General features: G+C 53.4%; 1 protein-coding gene across 1 annotated transcript in view; it reads right to left on the reverse strand.

Annotated features, from left to right (window-relative positions):
- Window positions 1–15,341: 15,341 nt before the first annotated feature.
- Window positions 15,342–25,813, reverse strand: part of FAM156B (family with sequence similarity 156 member B) — a 42,175-nt gene continuing 31,703 nt past the window's right edge. Inside the window, exon 4 of the mRNA XM_021698342.1 lies at window positions 15,342–16,764. Within this exon, the coding sequence (XP_021554017.1) occupies window positions 16,002–16,643 (642 nt within the window). The 5' untranslated portion in view covers window positions 16,644–16,764 and the 3' untranslated portion in view covers window positions 15,342–16,001. The remainder of the gene's footprint in view (window positions 16,765–25,813) is intronic.

Genomic DNA, 25,813 nt, shown 5'->3' on the forward strand with positions numbered 1-25,813 from the left:
GGCAGATGGAGGGAAGGCTCTCAAGGCTCAGTCTCCCCTCTATGAGAGGGGACAAGCGAGCTACAGCAGAGAAGTGGAGGACAGCATTTTGCCCCCATTCACGTTTGGGACTCAGAGGAGTCAGTTCACTTTGCGGGATGACCCAGCAGCCTCCTTGGGCAGAGGGATGGCTGAGGTTAGGAACTTAGCTTTCTGGAGCTGATCTTGGCTCCTGCTGTGCTGTGGGCCAGACCCCAGAGGCTGCATTCCCTGAGGGGGAAATGTGGAAAGTGGCTGAGTCCACAGCCAGGGGTTGGGGAAGGAAGCCTAAGTAGGCGAGGGACTAGGTGACCCTGCAGCTGAGCCTTGGGGCGACAGCCCTGCCCAGAGTGGGGATGGAGGCTGAGACCAAGATTCAGAGGGGTCTACAGATGCCAGCAAAGGTGAGCTGAGGCTGGCTCAGCCAGGCAGCACCAGGTCCCGACCAAGAGGAGAGCGAGGAAAATGCAAGTTTCACCAGCCACATGCATGGGTGGTGCAGGTCAGCCTCACCAGCTGGACCCGGGAGACAAGAGTCTTCCTCCCCTCAGAGACCAGGGAGCATTCGGTGAGCACCATAAGAATTTCCTAGATGCCCCCCTTCCAGCATCACCCAGGAGACGTGTAAACCACACACACACACATTCTCCTTCCCCAGCTTGGGCAAAGTAGGGAGCTGGGGTGGAAATCTTGAGAGCCTGCGCATTTATTGAACTAGATCATTCACATGATTGCATCCCACCCCCCTGACCGGATCAGCAATGATTTCACTGGGTGTTTTGCTCCGTTTCTAGCGGGTCCAGACAGTGAACAATCACGAAGATCACGTCAGCCACTGAGAAGAAATTAACCAATGTGGCCTTGTGGTCTGAGGAGCCCTAGTGAATGTGTGATCTCACCTCACCACCCCGGGCAGCTCGTCCTCCGTCCACCCTCCAATCAGTCCACGTTAGAGGAGACGGGGGCATTTCCGCCTTGTCCTCTCCTTGAACTAGGCCCATGTTTCGCATCCCGTGTAAGCGGACCCCAACGCGGAGCACAGCAGGATGAGCAGACCAGACAGACACACAGAGTGCCACCATCACTCAGGAGAGCTGTCACGGAGGGGAGCAGGTCCTTCTCCAGGCTGTCATGGCCTCCACAAGCCATGCCAGGCTCCATTCTCCTTTACAACACAAGCCCCATTTTCCAGGGTCTGAGCCATGGAGCTTGGCTTCAGAAAACGGTGTAGCAGCGTGGACTGCTGGAGAAAACCCCAGAACCGCATTTAGAAGCCACTATGCTTTCACAGGCTTCGTCGTCTCCTGGGGCCTCAGTGTTGTACAGACTGCTTTCTTTGGGGCTCTGGTCCCGTCTGCAGACATCCCAAGATTACGCCTCTCCCCCTGCATCCTCGATCATACATGGATCCCTTCCCTGCTGGCCAAAGCACATTCCCATTCTCAGGGGAGATCCTAGCAGGCAGGGAGAGGGAGGGAGAAGGGCCTGTGCGCTGGAAGGGAGTGTGGGAGTCTGCTGTCATGGCAACATCCTTCTGGTCCTCCTCACTGGGTCACTCAGCTCAGGCATCAGCCCAGCTAAAGGTCCAGGACTTGTCTCCACCTCGCTCTCTTCCTGGGAACAGATGTTGAGATTAATTAAAACAGCAACAACAACAAACAGACCAACACTGGTTACTAGGCGACTGAAGCTTCATCCATCTGACTCAAGAGAAACCGCCCCCCCCCCCCCCGCCCCCAGAAGACAAAGGAGCGGAAACTCAGACACCGGATGGATTGCGTGGGAGGCCACGCAGACAGGCAGTGGGACTGTCGGTAGGCGTGCCCGTCACAAGGGTCCCGGGCGTCGTGTGCTCGGCAGCACCCCGTGCAGCGCAGCGCCTGCGGCGTGAGGGACCCCAGGGGGACACGGGGGCGGAGACCATGAGGAGGGGATGGAGGCAGAAACCAGACCAAGGAAGGCCCGAGGGACCGCACACACCTCCTGCCGCAGGTTACCTCCCTGTTCTCTCAAGGCTTATGTGACACCTGCCATTTCAGTTCGACCCGTTTGTGCACCGCCTTAGTTCGAGCAACTCCCACGCGGTGTCAGCTTCACCAGAAGAGCTTTTCTCTCACCCTTGGGGGGGGGGGGGGGAATCGGTAGAACATAAAAGTGACCATTTCAAGCATGTTTACGTGAAGGGACAGTCGCATCAGCAAGTTCGCGCGCGCCCTTGCGCCACCTTCAGCGGCGTCCCCCACCTGCAGAGTTCTCCCTGAGCCCGAACTCTAGCTTTGTGGCCTTTAATTAAACACTCCCCAGTGCAGGTTCCCCTCCGCGCCCGCTAACGGCTGGGGCTTAGGGAAAGCCACCGAGCAGGCGACTCGGAGACGCGGACCGGCAGGCAGCGACTGAGGAGAGGCCCGGCGGCGAAGCAGAAGGGTTTCGTCCGTGGGCAGTGCGTTTTCGCAGCCCCCCCGCCCCCCGCAGGGAACCGGGCAGAGCCGGAGCCAGGCAGCCTGCCCGCGCAGGCGCAGAAAGACGGCTCCATTTTAGAGGAAACAAGCCGCTGCTGCTTTTTTCAAGCACGAAGGGCGGGGGAGGAGGACGGCAGAAAACCTGCACGGCGCACCACTGCCACCTAGCGGCCATAGAAACTGAGCGCCACACGTTGCGGAAGAAAAATCCATCTTTTCTACCATTCCCCTGGGAGGCGACGTGCAGCTCGAGGCTGTGGGAGCTACGTGGAATGCCGCCGAAGAGCAGAGGAAGCCAGGGAACGGCTCGAGAGGCCCGGCGGAATCGGCCACCGCACAACACCCTTCTCGTCGTCCTGCCCCGGAAGTTTGCCAACAGCGGCCGGAAGCCCGCGCCCGGAAGTCCCGGCACCAGGGAGGGAGAATCGTGAGCGCTGCGACCCGATTGGTGCTTTCTGGGCATGCGCACCGGAGTGGAATGACGTCGGCGCCAGGCTCTGGGCCCGGGTTCCTTAGGGGTCTGCGGACCTGTCAGAGGTACCGGGGAGACGGGGGTATCCCGGTACTGTCACCAGGTTCCCAGGAGCTCCCCCACGCCCCACGGGCGGCACCTGTACGGGTCCCCTGTTTATTGTCCCCCTCCCCACCCTAGCCAGCGAACACGCCAGTCCCGTAACACACTCGCTGTCCGCCCTCTCAGCCCTCACTCCTCCGATGCCTCCGGGCCCCCCTCAAGCCTCACGAAGATGACCCGCCGCCCCCTGGCCTCTCCGCCCCAGGGATGTTCTCCTGCTCCCCAAGCGGAGTATCGCCTTGCCCACGGACACGCCCTGGGCATCAGGAAACGCCGCGCCCCTCCCTGGCGTCCCGAGTAGCTTTCCTCTCGCTCAGCGCTCTGAACCGGATGCCCTGGTTCTCCAGCTCCCTCCCTCTAATGCCTCTACATCCACAGTATACAGCCTCTTGGGGGCCTCCAGTCCAGACCCCAGGGCCACCTCAAGGTTCACCCCCAATAACAAACACTCCCTTTTTATATGTGAGCACCAGAGCATTGATGACAAAATTTTAAAGTCTTAGTGAATTCTTTTATGTTAGTTCCATGGCCAGCAGAGAATTGCCTTTCATTTCCACTCACCCTTCCCACACTATTACAGCTCTCTTCCGGTCTGTTGCAACTGCCTACTGATTCATGGCGAGGACAGTAGCAATCAGGTGGGACTTGCCACAGCTTCCCAAACCCTGTCCTGGCATTCTCTGCCGCCCCTCTGCACACATGCTCTACAGGGCAACCAGCCCCCCTCAGCTCTGCTCAGGATCCCGCGCCTCCCAGCTTCTCAGAGACTTGGCTCCTGCAGTGTCTCCTCTCTCCTGTTCTCTCTACATGGGAGCATTCCACAATAGAGGCGGGGGGGGGGGGACCCCACTGCCTTCCCCCAAGTCATCCTGCAGCTACTGGCCCCCAATCTGTACCTTTCAAAGCAAAACTGCTTCAGCTTCTCCCGAGGCCGTTAGCTCCTGCACCCGCTTCGATAGAGCTTTCGTCCCTATCTCTCCACTGCGACTGTTCTCGTCAAGGCCTCCCTTAACATCCATATTGCCTGACACCACTCACACTCTGTGCACATGCGAGGGAACCTCTGAGGCGCCTTTGGCGCTGTGACCATTCATTTCTCCACCTACTTTTTTTATATAGATTTGAGTTGGGAGGTGTATATAAACTCAATTTCTATTGTATTTGACAACGTGCGAATTTCACATTATGCCCCCTTTGACCTGGATATATGGGAATTCGGGTCAATATGAAAGACAAGCCAAAGAAGGAGTATCCTTTTCAGTCACAGAGGGGGCAAAGGCCCCCAGAGGAAGTGGCGGCAGAGGTGAAACAGCTCAGACAAGGGACAGGTGTTCGAGAAGTGAGGGGGAACTCCAGGTACAGGAGGGTTTCCCCTCATCCACACGTGGGACTCACAGGATACACTCCGTACAATGACCCAAGCGCTCTCTTTGAGTAAAGGGATAACTGGAGTTGAGATATATGGCTTTCTGGAGCTGATCTTAGTTCCTGCTATGTTGTAGATGAGATGGGGGGGGGGCTGGATTCCCCTATGGGGGATGTAGAATGTGGCTGGGTTCATAACCAGAGGTTCATGATGGAAGCTTTAACCCGGCAGAGGCTTAGATGACTCTGCAGCTGCACCTGTGGAGGGCACAGTCCTGCCCAGGGGTGGGATGGAGGATGAGACCCAGATGTGGAGGTATTTGCAGATGCCAGCTGAGTGAGGTGAGGCTGAGGCAGCCAGGGAGCACCAGGTCCCCACCAAGAGGAGGGAGACAGAAGTGCAAGTTACACCCGCCTCCCTGCATGGCATCAGCAGCTGGACCTGGGGGGGACAAGAGTCATCCTTCCCTCAGAGACCACCGAGGGCACTGTGAGCCACATAGGTGTGTCATAGAACCCCCCCTTTCCACATCATCACACACAACTGTAAGCCACACATACCCTTCCTCATGTTGGGGAGGAGTGAGGGGCGAAGGGTGGTGGAAACGTGAGACTGAGCATTTGTAGATAGGGACCATTCAGCGATTGCATCGGACCACGCTTACCTACCACATTCAGTGTAAATGCATGGCTTCTCTCCCCCCTTGCCTTCCAGTCCAGATGCGGGGCCTCACTCAGTCAGGAGACTAACGGAACCAAAGCGCCTGGGTGATGTGAGGAGCACGAGTGAGTCTGTGATCCGAGCTCACCATCCCCACCAGCTTTTCCTCTGCCCGCGGTCTGTCCAAGCAGTCATGTTAAAGGAGACTGGGGGTCCTTGTCTTGTCCTCTCCTTTAACTCAGGAAGCTTTTACCGTCCACAGACGGACCCCAGGACAGAGGACAGAGAGAAGAGAGGCCCACACAGACACACACACTGGAGTAGCTGACAAGGGTTGTCACAGAGCTGAGCTGGGCCTCCCCGTGGCCACCCTGCCCCTGCCCTCCCCAGGCAATTTCTCCTTGAACAACACAGACGCTCACTTCAGGGCCTGAGTTCTGGATCTGGGCCTCAGAAAATGTGTCCAGAGCCAGAGGAGGATGCCTGGAGGATCGTACCTAAAGCCAGTGGTTTTTATTAGAAGGAGAGGTTTTCCCTTCTTAATTCGTTTGAAGGTAAAGCATGTGAGTTTCCTCCATGGAGCTGAGGGGCCCAAGTGAGGACCTCAGTAGTTGCTGACAGAGCCAGCACTATCCGCCCCCCCCCCCCCAAGATCCTTTCCCCCCTCTGCTGGGTGCTCAGAACATCTAATCTTCGAGGGAGAGCCTCCCCAGGTCCACCTAGAGCTGTCACATCCGCAAGTAGGGACCCAGGCTTTTGTTTGCAGAGACCAGCAATCAGGCGCCCAGTAAAGGACAAGTCTCAGGTCTCCAGCTGCTGTCACTGGCCCCGTGAGTGTGTTCTCCGTGGTGAGAGCCCATTAGGTTCTGGCCACAACACAGTCATGCAGCAGGAACGGTGTTCGACGGGCTTTCTTTATAGGAAGCTAGAGGACTTAGAACGTACTCGCTTATGCCCACTGCCCCACTTGGTTCCTGAAGCTCAGAAGGTCATGCTTTCTACCCCCCTCCGTCTGAAACAGACAGTGGTGCCCTGAGGCCCTGGAGTCTCTCAGATGGAAACCAGGGTCTAGTCCTGAAGAAGCCACCACGCTCTCGTGTCACTCTGGGGAAGGAAGGGGTCGACCTGGAGCAAGGGCTTGGTCTCTTCTTACAGTCGCGGTTCACCGGGCCTCCCTTCCTCATCTGGCCTCCTGTCGGATAATGACCTATCCCTCCCTCCCTCATCCAGCAGGGATAAGGAGCTTTGGAAAGACGGGGTTTCCTTCAGAAAGGCGTGGACTCTGTGGCCACAAAGCAATGGCTGAAGTGGCTTTCGGACCGGACCTTGGTCCTTCTCCTGAGAGCGTTCGCCTGCGTTACCGCTCGGCGTCTGACCAGTGGCCCCTGTGTGAGATCTTAGAACAGTCTGGACCTGGGCCACTCCCTGACTTGCAGCCACCCACCGGAGCCTGCGCCCTGCATCCTCTTCACGGTGATCTGAGGACGGCACTCTGACCCCAGCTTTGCAGGGGCAGAATCACATGGCGCTTCTGTCCTGCGGCTCCATGGCCCAGCCTCTCTGTTCCTCATTGGAAGGACCCGCAAGCCCAGGCTCCTCACCACCAGAGAGGACATGCCGGGGCCAGTCTCATGACCAGGACTTAGTTTTACAGAGCATTCTAGTCTATCCAGGCCCCGGCCGCAGACGAGGTTGCCCCGAACCAAGAAACATGTTTGTCGGAGACACTTGGTCTGAATGTCGTGGCCAGACGCCCACGTCCCCAGACCTGCCATCGCCCCAACCCCCGGCCCCGACACCCAGGGCCCTCAATGGCGGCGCTGCTCTGAGCGTCCCCAGCGGGACTCCTGTCCTCAGATGCCACCTCTGCCACAACTTCCCATTCGGTCCCCCTCTGTTTCACTCCCGTCTGACAACTCAGTGTGGGGCTCTGCCGGGACACCAGCCGTTGAGGCGTCTGCCCGGAAGATGAAGCCGCTTCTCCATGGGTCACAGAGGCAGGAATGGGGCGGGAGAGAGGTGATGGAAGACTTGCTCCAACCCCACCGCTGCACGGACCCCACCGCTCTGCCCGCAACTGAAAGGAACACCGGTGAGGCTCACCCCAGCTCTCGACTCTGTCATCGAGTCAACAGCCCGCACCATCCGCAGGGGTTTCTGGAGCCTGCATCCAGTTGCTTTTCGGACCTGCTCCTGGGGACAGAAACTAACATCCTCTGAAAGCACACAGCCACCTGCTTCTACTACCGCCCTGTGTCAAGCCAGGTTTCTTGATCGTGTAGACCGCAGAGTGGACTTACTTGGCTACCTCTGGATCCCTCCGCGATGTCCCCCACCCGCGGATCATCCCTTTGCTAAATTCTCCAAAGAGCTCCATGTTGCCAAACCAAAGTACCCAGCGCCGTCTCGGCCACAGTAACAGCCCTCGGTTTCACAATGTTGTGGTTCCTCAGCTGCTGGGACCGCAGCCCACCCTGGCTTTCCTCCTGCTTCTCAGATCTTCACTTCTAAGTCTCCCCGTTGGCCCGTTTCATTTGATCCCGTCCTAAATCTTGTTTCCTTTTTTCCTCCCAGGGTTCCAACCTCTGCTCTGCGCTCTTCTCATTCTATACACGATCCGTGGGCGACTACATCGCCACCCAGAGCTCTACCCCCCTGACTCGCTTCCATCTGTATCCCAATGTATCCCTGTGGCTTCTCCCGTCAACAAGTCTACCTAAGAAATGCCTGCTGGGCCCCAGATCCCCATGGGCTGAACCTATGGGGCATCTGCACTCAGAGGTCCCACAAGCCTTGCCAATCTGCAGACGACCCCAGACCTCCATTCCCTCCTCTCGGGTGGACACCACCATCCACCCAATGCCTTAAGGCAATATCCTGGGGAGGTTGCTAGGTGTGCTCTCCACCGCGCCCCCACCCCCACCCCGACTCTCTGGGACCTGCTCAGGAAAAGGCTACACCATGATCCTCACGTTGCCACAGATGTTCGCAAAGTCGCCTGTGAGGGCTCCTTCTCCGCAGATACACTCTGAGCACGTCCTCACAAAGCTCCTGGTTCGGGTGCGTTCCCCACAGGAATTCCTGAGGACACCCGGGCCCTGCAATACACCTGGGAGATTGAAATCCTCATCTTCTGTAAGAACCCCCCGTGTAAACTCGATGAATGAGGCACAGCAGTAAGCCCGGGATTTGGAATATGGAGTTGAGTATCTGGAACCAATCTCTCAAAGAGAAAGTTTGGGGAGGCACGTGTCCTTGGGTGAGCATGAAACAAGGGACTGCTCAATTTTACTTTTCATCATCAATACCTCGACCTGTTTGGGCTCTTATCTGAGCATGGGAATGAGTCTGAGAACATAAAGTATAAGAGAAAGTTAAAAAACACAACTCAGTAAACTTGGCAGATAAGCCTGACAGCCGAGCCATCGCCATCAACGGATACGAATCTCAGCCAACGCGTTTTCAAAGAATTATTGGGATCTGTCTGATGAAGTGGTCGATACAATGTTTTCTCCGATCTTAAAGTAGCTAAGCACAAGGGATCTGGACAGGAAATAAAAAGTCTTACGTTTCGTGAGCAAATGCAGGGTTTTAACTTCAAACTCTGGTTTTCGGGAACATTGAGAGCAGCCAGTACAATGGCAGTTTTAAAGCCCGCGTTTACTCTGACCTGTTTTTCCTTTCCTCACAGCCTATGAGATCGGCCAACCACAGCAGGTAATGGTGAAAACCTGCGGGCCTTGTAAGGGGAGTCTCAAATTTCTTTTTTTTTTTTTTTTTAATTTTATTATGTTATGTTAGTCACCATACAATACATCATTGGTTTTTGATGTAGTGATCCACGATCCATTGTTTTCGTATAACACCCAGTGCTCCATGCAGTACGTGCCCTCCTCAATACCCATCACCGGGCTAACCAATCCCCCCTCCCCCCTCCCCTCCAAAACCCTGTTTGTTTCTCAGAGTCCATAGTCTCTCATGGTTCATCTCTCCCTCCGATTCCCGCCCCCCTCATTTTTCCCTTCCTTCTCCTAATGTCCTCCATGCTATTCCCTATGTTCCACAAATAAGTGAAACCATATGATCATTGACTTTCTCTGCTTGACTTATTTCACTTAGCATAATCTCCTCCAGTCCCATCCATGTTGATGCAAAAGTTGGGTATTCATCCTTTCTGATGGCTGAGTAATAGTCCATTGTATATATGGACCACGTCTTCTTTCTCCATTCATCTGTTGAAGGGCATCTCGGCTCTTTCCACAGTTTGGCTATTGCGGACACTGGGGTGCAGATGGCCCTTCTTTTCACTACATCTGTGTCTTTGGGGTAAATCCCCAGGAGTGCAATTGCTGGGTCATAGGGTAGCTCTATTTTTAAATTTCTGACTTGAGGTTTTCGCCTTAAGGATGGTTCTGTTTCCACGGCTGCAAGCTAGGTTTTCATAGAAGTTTCCAAATAATGCTCTTGCTGGGGCCACATTCCAGACTCCCTACCTCAGACTCCCTGGGGATGGAGCACCTGCATCTGTCCCTCTTTTTTTTTTTTTTTATTAATAATTTTTTTATGTTACTTCCAGTATAGTTAAGATAGTGTTATATAAGTTTCAGGTGTAGAGTACCGTGACTCAACAATTCCATACACCACCCGGTTCTCATTAGGAGGGGGGCACTAATTAATCCCCATCACCTAGTTCGCTGATCCCCTCACCCACCTCCCCTCCGCTTACCATCAGTTTGTTCTCTATAGCTAAGAGTTTGTTTCTTGGTTTGTCTCTCTCTCTCTCTCTCTTTTTCCTTTGCTCCTTTGTGGCTGTTAAATTCCACGAGTGAAATCATATGGCACTTGTCTTCTGACATATTTGGCTTAGCATAATCCTCTCTAGCTCTACCTGTGTTATTGCAAATGGGAAGATGTCATTCTTTTTTATGGCTGAGTAATATTCCATTGTATATATACCACATCTTCTTTATCCATTCATCTCTCCATGGACGCGTGGGCTGCTTCCATGCTTTGGCTATTGTAAACAATGCTGCTATAAACATAGGGGTGCATGTACCCCCCCGAATTAGTGTTTTTGTATTTTTGGTTAAATACCCAGCAGTGTGATTGCTGGACTATAGGCAGTTCTATTTTTAGCTCTTTGCAGAAACTCCATACTCTCTTCCAGAGTGGCTGCACCAGTCTGCCTTCCCACCAACAGTGTAGGAGGGTTCCCCTTTCTCCACATCCTCGCCAACACCTGTCGTTTCTTGTGCTTTTGACTTTAGCCGTTCTGACTGGTGTGAGGTGATAGCTCACTGTGGCTGTGATTTGCATTTCCCTGATGGTATGTGATGCTGAGCATCCTTTCATGTGTCTGTTGACCGCCTGGATGTCTTCTTTGGAGAAATGTCTGTTCATGTCTTCTGCCCATTTTTAAACTGGATTATTTGTTTTTCAGGTGTTGAGTCCTCTTTGAGCTGCTCCAGGAAAGAATCGATGTGCAGCTGAGGTTGAGAAGCATCGCTGAGCTTTCCCGGTCCTGGTTTAAAGAGGATCTTGGAATCTACAGCCAGGTGTACTAATACTGAAATTTTTAAAAATCCCTTCTGTGTCTTCTCTTGCAGGAGCTACTTTTTTTTTTTTTTTTTTTTATTGGAGTTTAGTTGACACACAATGTTACATCAGCTGCAGGCGTATGTCACAGTGATTCAACATGTCTAGCTGCTCTGCTCCCCAGTAGCGTAGCTACCACCTGGCCCCAGACAATGCTAGTACAGTATCACTGACGATATTCCCTGGGCTGTGCCTTCCATCCCGTGACTTTTTCATTCCTTCACCGGAAGCCCTGCCCCCCGCCCCGCTCACTCAACTTCCCCATCCACCCACCCCCTTCCCTCTGGCAGCCATCGGTTTGCTTTCTGTATTCATAGGTCAGGAGCTATTGGTGACGTATTTACTTTACAGCCTATATTGAGAATAACTTCAAGGACTCAGGGCTGTGTTCATGCGCCACTGTCCCCTTCTCTACAGGACACTCAGGCAGGCGGAGGGGAGGGAGAAGGGCCTCAAGGATGGAAAGGCAGCGGGATTTCCATCGTCCTGGTTACCCCTCTGCCGTGGATCCCCACTGGCTTGCTGAGCGAGGCAGGGGCCCCTGTGTGCGGGGGGGGGGGGGGGGGGGGGGGCCCCCGCGCGGGGGGGGGGGGGGGCGGCGGGGGGACAACATCCCTCCCCAGTCTACACATGTCTTCCTGTGGCCAGAGGTTGAAGCGAAGGGTGAGGCTGGTTACCAGGGACACCGCAGACAGTGCCATGGGATTCCTGAAGAATGGAAAAGTCCTAAGTGGGTTTCAGATGCAGCATGGACTATGGGAACTTGGCCCCAGCCACAGATTTCTGAGACAACCACTCTGTACTCTGTGCACCCAGTGGCTGCCCGCACACGCGGACACGCAGACACGCGCAGACGTTGCACTCACCAGCACTCCGTTCCGTTGTGCCCAGGGCTCGTTCTGTTGTGCACAGGGCTTGGGCTGGCGGGAGATGCTAGCTCACATGGAGGAGGCAGGTGATGATGGGTCACACAGGCAGGACCCAGAGAACATGGAACGAGAGATGGGGCAGTTTCTTAGTGTTATAAAGTCAATGGCATACCTCTTCCTCCAGGACTGACTTAGACATCTGCATTACATTTTCTAAAGGCTGTAATTTGGGGCACCCGGGTTGCTCAGTCGGTTAAGCATCTGCCTTCAGCTCAGGTCATGATCCTGGGGTCCTGGGATCGAGCCCCGCGTTGGGCTCCTTGTGTAGCGGGGGGGGGGGGGGGGCTGTTTCTCCCTCCACCCATCTTCCCCACTCATGCCCTCTCTCCAAATAATAAAATCTTTTAAAAAAAATAAATAAATAAAGCCTATGATTTACCTCTCACAGAGTTCACCCAATTAAAGGCTGCAATGCAGTGACTTGTAGTAGTAGATTTACAGAGTTGCGCAGCCTTCAGCAGGATTCAGCTGTACAACATTTCATCCCTCCAGAAGGACCCTGTGTACCCGGCAGCACTCAAGTCCCACTCCTACCTCCAGGCCGAGGCAACATCTAAGGTAATTTCTATCTCTTGTAGGTTTGCCCTTTCTGGGCATTTCCTGTAAACGGACTCATGCTTCAGGCGCACTTGTGTGTCCGTGTTCTTTCACTTAGCGTAACGCTGTGGGGGCTCATCCGTGTTGCTGCAGACACCACAAGGTCATCCGTCTTCGTAGACCGGTGGCATCCACTGCCACAGTTTGATTATCCTTTTACCCGTTGACAGACTTTTAGACGGCTTCCCCTTTTTTGCCGTGAACGTCTGAGTACAAGTCTTTGCTTGAACATAGGTTTCGTTTCCGGTTTCTCCATGTCCTCATTCTTTGTCTTGCATGATTGCGCCGGCCGGACCCTTCAGTCAGTGTTGGACGGAAACGGTGGGCCCCGGCATCCTCACCTTGGTCCGCCTCTCAGGAGGAAAGCATTCATTCTTGCACTACTCAATGGGACGTGACATGAGACTCATTTTTCTTCTAGATAGCCTTTATCAGAACGAGGACGTGCCCTTCTAGCCCCAGGCGGCTGAGAGTTTTTTTTAGCGTGAATGGGTCTTGAATTTTGTCAAATGTCTGTTGTCTCTCTATCGGGATGATCAACTACGTGGTTCCCGTCCTCACTCTATGATGATGGTGTTTACCTTAACTGCATTTTGAATGCTAAAGCAATATTGCAACCCTGGGATAAGTCTCACTTGGTTAGCTGCATACTCCCTTGTGAATGGTGTTGCATCTGGTGTGCCGTTTTGGGGAGGGTTTACGGGTGGATAGTCGTAATAGATACTGGTTTATAGATGTCTTGTGTTGTCTGTGTGGCTTCGGCAGCCGGGTAATATTGTCCTCATAGGCTGAGTAAGGAAGTCTTCCCTCCTCCTGTCTGTTCTGGAAGAGTCTATGAAGGACGGCTACTGTCTCTTCCCACAGTTTACCAGAATTCACCAATGAGGCCAGCAGGCCCAGGCCCTTCCTCTGTGGGAAGGTTTTTAATTCCCAACTTCAATGTCTTTACTTGCGATAGGTCCATTCAGAGTTTTCTCTTTGAGCATATTCCATCTTACCCCCATTCTCTCCCTGTAATTTCTTGCCTCCTGGTGGCTCTGCCTCCGGGTCTCTGGTCTGGAACCCGGCATGCGGAACATCTCTAGACCTCACTGGATTCTGGCTCCCAGTCCGCAATTGGGAGCGTGTGCTGTGTCAGATGGGACCCCCAGATATGCTCATGCGCTCCATACGTAGGCAAGGGGACCATGCCTTCGAGGGGGGGGTGGATGGGGTGGCACCAGTGAGTCCCTCGGGTACACCCAGCCAGCCATTCTCCATGGGCCCCCAAGTAGGCCGTAAGTCTGTGGCTAGGAGCGCCCTCAGCAAGCCCCCGGTCCGCGCTGCCCCGCCGGGGTCCTGCCTGCTCCTCTCGTCTCCTGGCGAGACAGCCTCACAGGGGATCCGTGACGGCTCCCTGCCACACATCTGGGTGTCCCAGCTCTCCCTGATTGAAGGCTCAAGTCCCGAGGCCCGGGACCGTCTCGCCATTACTCCAAACTGCCCTGCCCCGGCAGCCAGCCTAGCACGGCGTGGGGGAGGCAAGGGAGACAAGGAAACCTTCACGAGTGGCTATGCATTTGATGGTGGTTGGCGTGGCTGCAGAGGTGAGGCCACCTCCTTCCCGTCTCTGTGAACTCTGCCCGGTGGGGAAGACTGGCCCTGCCCCAGGGCATTCTGCAGAGGATTCAAGGAGGTAGCTCATAAGACTTGGCGCTTCCGGCTGGGAAACGTCCACCAAAGTCACCGGTTCTCCGCACTTCACCCACAGCCTTCGTGGAGGTTACAGGTGGTGAGCTGGTTGAGATGCCCGCTCTGAATGCAGCCCGCCTAGGTCTGTGTGCCACGTCCCGCTCCGGTGCCTACGCGACACTCAGCAAGTCACCTAACCTCTCTGTGCTCCGCTTCCCCACCTACCCACTGAGACTGAGGTCTTGCTCCACGAGGGGCCTCTGGGAGCGGATTCCATAAGCTGATATTTGCAAATATGCAGCATAGGGTCTGACAGCTAGTATACAATCAAGAGACTGAAATGCCATGTTACTCCTGCTCCCCACACCCCAAATGACCAGTTTGAATTGAGGCCTCGGAGTTTCAAGAAAGAAAAGTCCTGCTTTAGGGCGCCTGGGTGGCTCGGTCCGTTAAGCGTCTGCCTTCGGCTCAGGTCATGACCTCAGGGTCCCGGGTTCAAGCCCCACGTCGGGCTCCCTGCTCAGCGGGGAGTCTGCTTCTCCCTCTCCCTCTGCCCCTCCCCCTGCTCAGGGTCTTTCTCTCTCAAATAAATAAACAAATGATCTAAAAAGAAAATAAATACTCTAAAAAGAAAAAAGAAAAGTCCTGCTTTATTGACCCTCTCCTTCAAGTGGGAGACAAGCCTGGCGGGGTCAGGTGAGCTCCTCAGCTCTCAGATGAGATCACAAGTTGAGAACATAATCAACATACCTGTGCTCAAGCCACTTCCCTCTGCGGGAGACTCGTAGATCTTGGCAGCAACACAGCCTTGGGGACTACCTAAAAACAGAGCCTGACAGAAAGCAGAATTTACTGTCAGTTTAGAGGAATCGCATGGGCATTTCGTGGGTACACAGCATTGGATCCTGTGTTTGTGTGTGGGGAGGAGGGGAGGTGCGGGGCGGGGGGGAGACCGATTCATTCAACGAATCCTGAAATGAAAAGGCACGTGCCTAAATCCCCAAACGACTCCCCAATAATTCAACGATGCTCTGGTTGTCCCGCAGCAGGCATGAAACTGCCGTTCCCATGCACCAACCCAGGGCCACCAGGCAACGAACGAGGAATGGCCCCTGAAGATCCTAAGGCCAGGGGAACCGGCACCATCCCGCGGGAGCTCCTACCGTGTGCAGCGGACTCTGCTTCCAATTCTCTGTGGGCAGGAAGACTCTCCTCCCCTTGCTCCTGGATCACGTGAAGGCCGGTCCTGCTGCAGGGCCGCAGACGGTGACGTGATGCTGCTCCCTGGTGCCCTCCCCGTCCCCTGCCCCAAATCCGCACAGTTTACAGCTCCGCCTGATAAACCGTGATCTGCTGCTCTAGGATTTAAATGTCGTCATCTCAGATCTAACAAAGAACAAAGCAACAGGGATCAAGAAACCAGAACTCAAAAGCTATTTTCCTTTCATACGCAGATTTATTTGGTACGCATGACGAGGCAACCCACCAGCAATTCCGCCAAGGGGAATACCATCAATGCCACGAAGCAGGGAAGCGTTGACCTACGTTTAGCTCAGCGTATTCATAACGGCTTACACAGAGAACACCACAGTGAACCCCCACGTTCCAGTTCCACGTCCCTTTCCGCCAGATTCTCGATTTAGCGTCAGATTCTCGGAAGTGGGGCTCAGTTGAGCGCACGGGCATCCCAGCAGACCTAGTGCTGCTTCTGGGAGGCGGTCAGTGACACGGCACGAAAGCACATGGCCATCACCAGGGCGTTCATGCTACAGAGAAACCCTATATCTTACCGACGACGAGGCAGGGAGGAGAGACAGACATCCGGGGTGGGGAAGTGACAACATGCATCATGGGAGCCGAAACACGGAAGTTAAGGACCTCTGGTACGCAGTGAACCACAGAAAGCCCCACGGTGACCCAGAAATTCCAGGCAGGAAAGGGTAGGCCCTTCCCGGGACTGGCTCCACGCTCACACGGACCGAGTGTCCAGTCCTCACGCTGCTTTTGCTCCTTCTCTGACTTCTCTGACTGCTTACTGTTCGGTCCCCAAAAGGAACCCACGCTCAGGATCTGGCCACACCAGCCTCCACGTCTGAATCCGTTCAGATCTCTGTCACGTGAGGACGAGAGCCTCAGTTTTCTTTCAACCACTGCTTCAGGAGCCTCTGGAACATTCTTTTGCTTTCCTGCTGCATCTCCAGTTGGAGCTTCTCCTCTCTCTCCTGCTGTTGGAGCACCCCTTCGGGCAGAAGGCCGGGCCGGCTGGTCCCCAGGCTGAGGGTCAAGCCACTGAGGCCCTGCACCAGCGTGTCCCAGGAGGAAGGATGCGGGGCCCCTTTCCTCTCTGTGGGCATCCCAGAGACGCTGGGCCTATGGCTCTGGCAGTATCGACATTCACATCGGAATCTGTTCGGATCCCTATCCCCCGAGGAAGAGATCCTGGCCTTCCTCTCGACCCGGTAAGGTGCCACGTGATCGAGGTGTCGCCGTCTCACGTGCCCCAGAAGTGTTCTCTTCCTCTGAGGGGACGCTGCCCTTTCCCACCGCCTCTCTTGGAGGGTTTTCTCATCCCTGTACCGCTGCTGGAGCAGTCCCTCTGGCAGAGGGGCAGGGTGTCTGGTGCCCGGACTGGTTTTGAGGTCACCGAGGCCCATCATTAGCAGTTCTGAGAAGGAAGGAGGGGAGGCTGCTGTGACTTCCCGGGAGGTCTCTTCAGAGCTCATCGGGGAGGATTCAGGAATCAGTGTTGAGTTACATTTCTGGACTGGATCCATGGAGGCGTCGTCGGTGCTCAGAGCTCCGCCCGGCCCTTGGGTCTAGACAGGATGGTGAAGATGAAGGTTCTCAAAGAGCTGGAAGGTAGCGGAGGGACGGGCACGGCCGGAAGAACCCAGACTGCAACACGTGGTGATAAAAGAAGAAAGAAAACCCGTTATTATTCCTCTGACTTCAGCTTTCCGGGCCTCTGTCTCCTATCTGTGAGATGGGGACGACAATGAGCCCTAGTCGCGGGGACTGTTCTGTGCTCTCAATGAGATAATACAGTTCCAAGAGCTCAGAACACTGACGGCATATAACCAGGGTCTCAGAAGTGACAGCCATTATCGCGTCCACCCACGTGACCCGCCATGCAAAATGATGTCCCGCAGTCAACCACGGTAATTCCTGCGGACGTTTTATAACCGTTCTCAAGCATCACTTTAAGAACAATCCATGCGTGACCGGCTTGCGCTCTCCTCCTAGGTGTTCATGTACTTTCGAAAAGCAGACATTTGCTAAAATCTAAGCATTTCACCATGGGGAGGGACACATTCTTTTCAAGTTTCACTGGCTTTCATCTCCTTAAAAAGGATATTCAAGCCTATGGACATCATTTGAAAATTCCCCGTAAGAATGAATAAGAATTTACCAACGCATAAGAACAGAAATCAATGACGTTTCTAACAAGACACATTAGAGGAACTCAAATCAAAAGTTGCTTCTTTGAAATGATCCATAAAATCGATACACCTCTCACAGGACTGAGGAAGGAAAAGAAGAAAAACAGAGAGAAGAGCAGAGCAAGATACATCCCACTTCCTGCTTTCTAGCCATACGACAAAGCCAGGGAAATCAGAACAGTGTGGCACTGGCATAAAAACCGACACACAGACCAATGGGACAGAATCGAGAGCCCAGAGATGACCCCATGCATATACCGTCAACCAATATTTGACATAGGAATCAAGAATACGCAGCGGAGAAAAGACAGTGTCTTCAATAAATGGTGCTGGGAGAATGGGATAGTCACACGTCAAAGAAGGCTGGACGCCTGGCTTATACACACAAAAATGTACTTGGAGTCGATTAGAGACTTCAGTGTAAGACCGGAAACCATAAAACTGCTGGAAGGCTACATGAGAGAAAAGCTCCTTGACACTGGGTCTTGGCCGCAAATTCCTGGATATGACCCCCGAAGCGCAGGCAACAAAATCAAAAAGAAACAAGTGGGGTTACATGTAACTAAACAGCTGCTGCACACCAAAGAAACCACCATCGAGGTGACAAGACAACTAATAGGATGGGAAAAAATATGTGCAAACCGTGTATCCGTCAAGGGGTTCATATCCAAAACACAGAAAGAACTCATACAACTCCACGGCAAAAGGGCTAATCGTCCAATTTAAAGACGGATAAAGGCTGTGCTTAGAGAGTTTTCTAAAGGAGACGTACAAAGGGCCAACAGGGACATGAAAAGCGGCTCCAAACCGCTAATCATCGGAGAAATGCGAATCAAAACCACAATGAGGTATCACCTCACACCTGTTAGAATGGCTAGCATCAAAAAGACGAGATAAAAATGCTCGCTGGGATGTGGAGAATAAAGAAATCACGGGGCGCCCGGGTGGTGCAGTTGGTTGAGCGTCTGACTCTTGGTTTCGGCTCAGGGTGTGAAAAGATAATCAGATTTGTGGTTATCAGAGGTGGCGACTTAGGGAGGGAGAAATAAGTTACCAATAGCAGGAATGAAAGAGGAGATTTTGCTAGAGACCCAGCAAATATGAAAGAAACTAGGCGGCAATATTACGTTCAAATCTACATATATAAATGCAACAGCTAGGAAATGGATTGATTACCCGAAACCCATAAACCATCAAAACTTACCCAAGGCGAAATAACATGCACAGTTCAGTATCATTTACAGAAACTGACTCAGTTGTTTAAAACCTCTGACGACAATCCCAGATGGTATCACCAGTGAATTCTACCAAATATCGACAGGAGAAACAGACACACGCAGATATCCTACACAATTTCCTCCAGAAAACTAAGTGGAGGAAACACTTGCAAGTGATTTAGGAGGCTAGCATTTCACTGATACTAAGAAAAGAAAACCACTGACCAATGTTCTTTCTTAGCACAAGCACAAAATTCCCCACCAAAATACCAGCAGTGGAATCCAGCAATCCATTCAGAGAAAACACACCATGATCAAGTGGGTTAGTCCAGGAAAGCAAGGGTGGTTCAGTAACTGAAAACCAACTAAGGCAATCCTCAGATTTAGCATATAACTGATTAAGCAACGTCATCTGATTACAAAGAAAAATGAAAGACTCAGTGCTATGCCTATCAAAATCCCAACGGCACCTCTCAGTAACAGAAAAACAATCCTAAAATGCATCTGGAACAACACAAGACCCAGAACGGCCAAGGCCACCTTGAGGAAGAACACAGCTGGAGGTACCAAAGTCCTTCATTTCAAAACACAGTCCAAGGCTACAGTAAGGAGATCAGTATGGTACTGGCGGAAAGACAGACACAGACCAATGGAACAGAATAGAACCCAGAAATAAACCCAAGGCATGTACCGTCAACTGATCTTGACGAGGATGCCAATAATACCCGGCGGGGAAAGGACACTCTCTTTGACAAATGGCGCTGGGAAAACCGGGTGCCCACGTGCAGAAGGATGACACTGGACCCTCTGTTACACCACACACGGCAATCAACCCAAAGGGGATTGAAGATTCAATAAAAGACCCGATACGGTGACACTCCTGAAAGAAAACGTAGAGTAAAGCTGCATGACATTGGTCTTGGCAATGATCTCGTGGAATCAACACCCACGGCACAGGCAAGGAAAGCAAAAATAGACAAGTGCGACTACATCAGACTTAAAAGCTTCAGCACAGAAAAGGAAACCACCAACAAGGCGCAAAGGCAATCTGCAAAATGGGCAAAAACATTTGCAAACCACGTATCTGACAAGGAGTTGATTTTCACTACGTATAACAAACTTTCCTAACTCAATAGCAAGAAAACAAACAACCCAATGTAAAAATGGGCAACGGATTCGAATAGACATTTCTCCAAAGAAGCCATACAAATGGCCAAAGGGCATATGGAAAGTGGCTCCACATCCCTAATCAGCAGGGAAAGGCCAGTCAACATCACAATGAGCTATCGGGCCGCACACGTGAGGAAGCTTCTCGTCAGAGCAACTACCAAACACAGCGGGTCCCAAGTGTCGCTGGGCATGCGGAACACGGGAACCCTCGTGCCCTGGCGGTGGGACGCAACCTGGCGCAGCCACAACGGAAAGCACTACGGAGGTTCCTCAGAAAGTTAAAACTAAAACTGTCATAGGTTCTTGCTCATATTGGGGTGCCCCCCTCCAAAACAACAAAAACTAAAAACCAAAAAACCTACCATATGACCCAGCAATCCCACCCCTGGGTCTACGTCCGAAAGAACTGAAATCGGCATCTCAAAGAGCTGTCCGCACTCCCGTATTTCTACTGCAGCTTTCACCCGCCGAGCCAGGATAATGGAAACCACCGAACTGTCCGTCAACAGAGGAGTGGATAAAGGAAGTGTGGCACGTGTACACAACGGGACATGAGAGAAGCAGATCGTGCCATTTGCAGGCCAGCTGCTGTGGATTAAAGAAGGGGGACAGATGACGCCGCCTCTCACTCTGTGCCTTCCACGGGCCAGGTAATGTCAGCTCCGTGTTTCACATCTGTCGTCTCCTGCAGGTCTCCCAACAAACCTCGGGGAGGCAGAGTGACTGCCCTTTCACCAGGAGGAATTTGAGGCTGTAGGAGAGAGAGAGACTGAATGGCAGGGTCTGCCCTGGAATCTGGCGAGAGTGTCAACCGAATGCTGGGGTGCAGGGAGGGGAGTCTGGAGATAAAGGCAGGCACCGGGACACAGAGAGCTTCCGATGCCATGTGGCAGTAACGGACTGTCACGTGCTCTGTTACCTGCCCTGCAACCCCCCCAGCCCCCGCACCAGAAGCAGCCCCTAGCTGTCCGAGGACAGAACTGGAGTGACTGGAATTCAGGCACACGATGGAAGATGACGTGTATTTGTGTTCTCCCAGGTGGGACACCCACAGCGGGGAAGCCAGCCTTCTGGTGAGGGTCATCCGTGCGTGACGCAAAGGATGAGAAGAGAGTGGCACAGCAAGAGAGTCTCTGGGGCTGAACGGACACGTCGGATGCCGTCTTCATGGTCTTGGCTGTGGCTCATCAATGTGAAGTGTGACCTGCCACCTACCCGGGGGCAGCCTCAGTGGTTGCAAAGACAGGGAACGTGCCAGGCACAATTCTGCGAACCATCCTTGCATTACCTCATTATACACTCAGAAACGCAACCCTCTCTGTTTGGTGATGTCATTAGGAAGATTAGTAAACCCATTTCACAGGCGAGGAGAGTGAGGCACACAGGGCCAAGTCAATTTCTCCAGAGGACAGGATAGCAAGTGGCAGAACTGGGTTGGAGGGAAGGGTGTCTAGGATCAGAGTTTGTGTCCTTAGCCATTAGAGGGCATGGCTCCCACAAAACAACAGAGAACCAGACCCCACGATGCCCACCAGATCAGGAAGTCAGCTTTGTGCTGAGTTAAGGAGGAGACCCCTCCGCAAACAGGCCTGGGCACAAAGGTAACTCACAATCACACAAACGAAATCAGAAGGAAGGGTGGGCGCAGGCGGGGACACACTCGGGGATCCAGTGATGCCGTCAGGGACGTAGGTTCTTTCTAGCTCTGATCTGGCCTTTTCTGGAACACACGTTCCAGGACCAACAGCCAGATACGGCAATGTCCGGGGCAGAAAGAGACTTTCGAGTCCTGTATCTTTCCTACGAACAAGGAAGTTTCCCAGAAGCCTTCCAGCAAACAGTCTCCTCCTTTCTCGCCGTAAAACACGGGCTCACACCCCCATCCCTCAGTCAGTCAGGAGGGACTGGAACGTGACGCCACATCTGTCCTGCACGCAAGGTTTGGGAATGTAACGGCTCTGAGGAAGCCCTTCGCCTCTTACCCACCTCTGGGGACTCAGGCAGCGTTTCTAAGAGCAAGCCTTCTTCGCCCTCTTTCCTTCACCCTGGACAGCGGACCTTCCTCTGGACTTCCACAGACCCTGCGTTTCCCCTAGCCCAGCCCCAACCCCACCCAGCTGTCAGAGGCGGACTATTTGTCTCACTCGCTAACCAGCCCAGGAGCTGACAGAGGCCGGGCACTTTGACTTGTTCACCCATCAGAGCCTCAACCCCAGTGGGCATTCACAACTATCTACCGAATGAAATAAAGGAGAATGTGAGGCCCTTTCTAAACATCTCGTTTGGTGTATCAGCCCTGCACAATCCCTGTTTTCGGGTCCCAAAGGAGCAAATGCCTGTGCGGGGAGGGTAAGTGACATCACAGAAGCTCACCTCCAGTAAGAGACAGAACTGCAGCCCAGGCGCGTCCTGACTCCGGAGGTATGCACCCTTGGTGGCAACGCCTCTCTGGATTCTCTGTAAGCCCCAAAGCCTAGCCTAGAAAAGTAACCCCAAGGGAGTGAGTTCGGGCTTCTCGAGGAGGTGCCCTTTCACCAATGACGTGAACAGGGAGAGGAGTCTGAGAGGCAGATATCTGGGGTCAGGACTTTCCAGACAAGGGGGCACGCTCGGGAAGAAGTGTCTGAAGCAGAGGCTGCTGGACACAGTGCAGATCCTGTCGGGAGGTTGGAGCCACCGGGGAAGGGGCAGGGAGTGAGAGCCTCACAGCAAGCGGGGACAGCAGAGGGTGACGGGCCCTGGATCTGGCTGGGTGAGTAAGCTTCTACTCAGTCAGCTGGACCACGAAGGACACCCACGGATCACAGATGCTGAGTGACAGCCTGTATCAGGCCGTAAGGTAGGCAGAGGAGGGACACGGAGAAGACCATGCAACCATTCAGAGAAGACGCAGGTTTGGGCAAAGCGCTGGAAGGACAGTGAGGAGGAGCGCCTCCTTGGGAGGCTGACAGCACTCACCTGGACCAACACACCCTCCACCTGGGTGCCCATGTCCCCCGTCCCCAAGGGCATTTGTGCTCTAGCCATAGCATCACACCCTTAATTAGCAGCCCGAATTCACGCAACAGTCCACCTGTTGGACAGATCACTGTGGGCACCTGCTATGTGCACCAGCCACTTGGTACTTGGAAAACATTCTCTGAGCTGACTGGTGCTCCAAAGATCTTGATCCAAGTTCGACCGCGAGACCAGAACTGTGGCTGATGGGGCGACAGAATGTCCCACGCAATTAAAGTATCTTTATAGCCTCGGGTTTTTTTTTTTTTTTTTTTTAAGTATCTGCAATCGGAGATGGTACAAAAGATGCAACCTTCCTCCTCCTCCTCCCAAAGAGAATCTTGAGCACAGAGATGTCCCGTTTCCTCCATTTGTAATCCAGAAACAGCTGGTACACTAGCTACCCTTTATGATGAAGTCATAACGACACCTTGGGTCAGGGTCCTTCCTTCATTGAAGAAAGATGTCCTCAGCACCACCTGAATACCATGCGTCAGTTTCCTGGACATGGTTTGGGGATGCAGGGATGATTTAGGCTGCAGTCGGCCAGCAGATGACCACATGTCGCGTGAGAAGAGCGATGGTGGAATTTAAGTCACGGGACCTTAGGAACACAGAGGAGGGCATCTTACCCCTACCTAAGCGTCCGTGTGTGTGTTTGGTCAGGACACACTTCTCAGGGGTGGGGAGCATGATGAGGTAGGCACTCTTGATCACCCACATTTTACAGACCTGCAAGCTGAGGAACCGAGAGATCCCCACAGGGAGAGCCAGATTTCCGTCCCCGGTCCACCGAGCTCCAAGCACCACTGCCGTTTGGCCAGCCCCACGGCTGTGACGCAGCCACTAAAAGCACTTGGTCGGCCTCTGCTTGCCTCTCAATTCATAATCGCTGGTGAATAGAGTGAGCCTGGTGCAGACCTAGTTTGGGGGGTGGGGTGGACTGCAAAAGTCTCTGTAATATGGCAAAGGACCTCTCGACGGGGCACCCTGGAGGCTGAAGTCCTGCTTGGCGGTTGGCTCTGAGGCAAGCCTTCCACGCCAAGGGACTCCGGGGCTGTTGCTTCGGGGCCGCTCCTCAGAGGGCAGATGCAGAGTCTTAGGACCTTTCGGGGTTGCTTTACCCTGCAGGGTACCTGCGTTTCAAGGTGGGACATGGAGTTGGGACCATGCAATCGTCGAACGGTATCTGCATTTCAGCAACTGAAACACAATCCAGGCGTGTCATTGTGAGCGCAAAGACTGGCTTTGGAGTCGGGCAAAATGGGAGGCGGGATTCCCAGGTCCTCCCTCTCCTGTGTCAGCCACCTAACAACCCCTTTCCGTTTGCTTCCCTGTCTACAGACGTTGGGCTTTGAGACCCACCTGAGCCTTTGGGTAATCAAACCGTATATACCACGCACACCTTAGCTCCTCAAGAGCTAGGCTGCAGAAAAAGGCAATCACACTGTGCCCTGTGTTAGGGACACGTCAGCAACGGAGCGCGGTATGCCAGGCCCCTGGGAGTCTGGTCCCACCCTCTGGCCAGGGTTGGGGGTTGGGGCGGTGGTGGTTGGACTGGTGGTTCCATCTTTTCCCTTGTCCAAGGCACACACTTCGTTTCACACCGAGCTGTGCTGTTCCTAGAGGGGTTGTAGCGAATGAGGGTAACCGCCATGGTTGAGGCTAGTCTATGGCAGGGAGAACCAGCAGTGGGTTCACACTCTCCACTGGATGCTGGAGGAACCGACATAGTTTCCTCCAGGGCTTGCTGGCACCTGGTGGGGGCCCCTAGGGAGTCATACGGAGGCACTGTCAGATTCCCTTGGAGGGTTCCCATAGGAGCAGGCAGCTGATCCTTGCCACCTCGAGGGCCACAGGGACTAATTAGTCAAACCCCTTGTAAAGGGAACACCACTTAGTATACTTTCTCTTGTCCTAACAGAAAACCCAGACTGCAACTTACGGTGAAAAGTGAGCTCATTAAAACAAAGTCCAAGGGTGGGGGTGGGGGGGTGTGGCTGAAGGCCTGCTTAATGTCCCGAGTCACAGGTGCCCTAAAGTAACATATTCTTTCCATGTTTCTGCTTATCCCTCCTCAGTGGAAGGCAGGACCCCTTCACATTAGGAAAATTTGTGCCACATTCCAAACCCCGAGTTCAAATGGATCCAAGGCTCCATGTAAAATGAGGTGAGATCTTTGCCGAGTGTAATCCTATTCTAAGCAAGGAAGCCTTTTCCAGAAAAACTCTGCGGTCAGATTGCATTTCCAATTAGCTCACTGTGAACCAGAGTAAAACATCTGTCCACTTGGGGGAATTTATAATGAAATCTCCATCACTTCTTTTCAGTACAAAGTTCCGTGAACAGTGCCTTCTCACCCAGGTACTCCTCAGGTTAAATGGAAATTGCTCTCTACTGAACCTGACAGCTGAACATAGGTAGGAATCAGGCAAATGAAGTGAATCCTCGATCTACAGGGGATGGCAATGCGTGGGGCTGGGGAAATGAGAGGCAGGGAGAAGAGAGTGTGTCTGGGTCCACTGGCCATCTACTGAACAGAAAGAGGTGGAAGGGGGCTGGAATGTGGCGTGGGTGTAGGGCAGGAGGCGGTGTGCTGAAGATGAGGCAGTTGAGGGTAGGCGAGGCCTGCTGTGCCTAGTCCAAGAGGCTGGACGTTATTTTAAGGACAGCAGAAAGCCCCTGCCGAGTTTTGAGCAGGGTAGACAAGACCAGGTTAGGATTTAAGAACAGTCCGTCAGGCAGTGGGATGAAAACATTTGTGGCCAAGGGTCAAGATTGGTGGTGATTATCAAGCAGAGACGAGGGTCATCTGGCCTAGGGAACTAACCCTAGTGATGGAAGAAGTGTCAAGAGCTTATTCAGAAGGACGGAGGAGGCTGGATTGGCCGGCCTTGGTGACTGAGGGGGTGGTGAGCGAGGCAGCAAGGAAGGATGGCTTCTTTTTTTTAAAAGATTTTATTTATTTATTTGAGAGAGAGAGAGCGCGCGCGAGAGAGTGAGATCACGAGCAGAGGGAAGGGTAGAGGGAGAAGCAGACTCCCCGCTGAGCAGAGAGCCCGACGCGGGACTCCATCCCAGGACCCTGGGATCATGACCTGGGCCGACGGCGGCGCTTAA

Source organism: Neomonachus schauinslandi, chromosome X (assembly GCF_002201575.2).
Source record: "Neomonachus schauinslandi chromosome X, ASM220157v2, whole genome shotgun sequence".
NCBI lineage: Eukaryota > Metazoa > Chordata > Mammalia > Carnivora > Phocidae > Neomonachus > Neomonachus schauinslandi.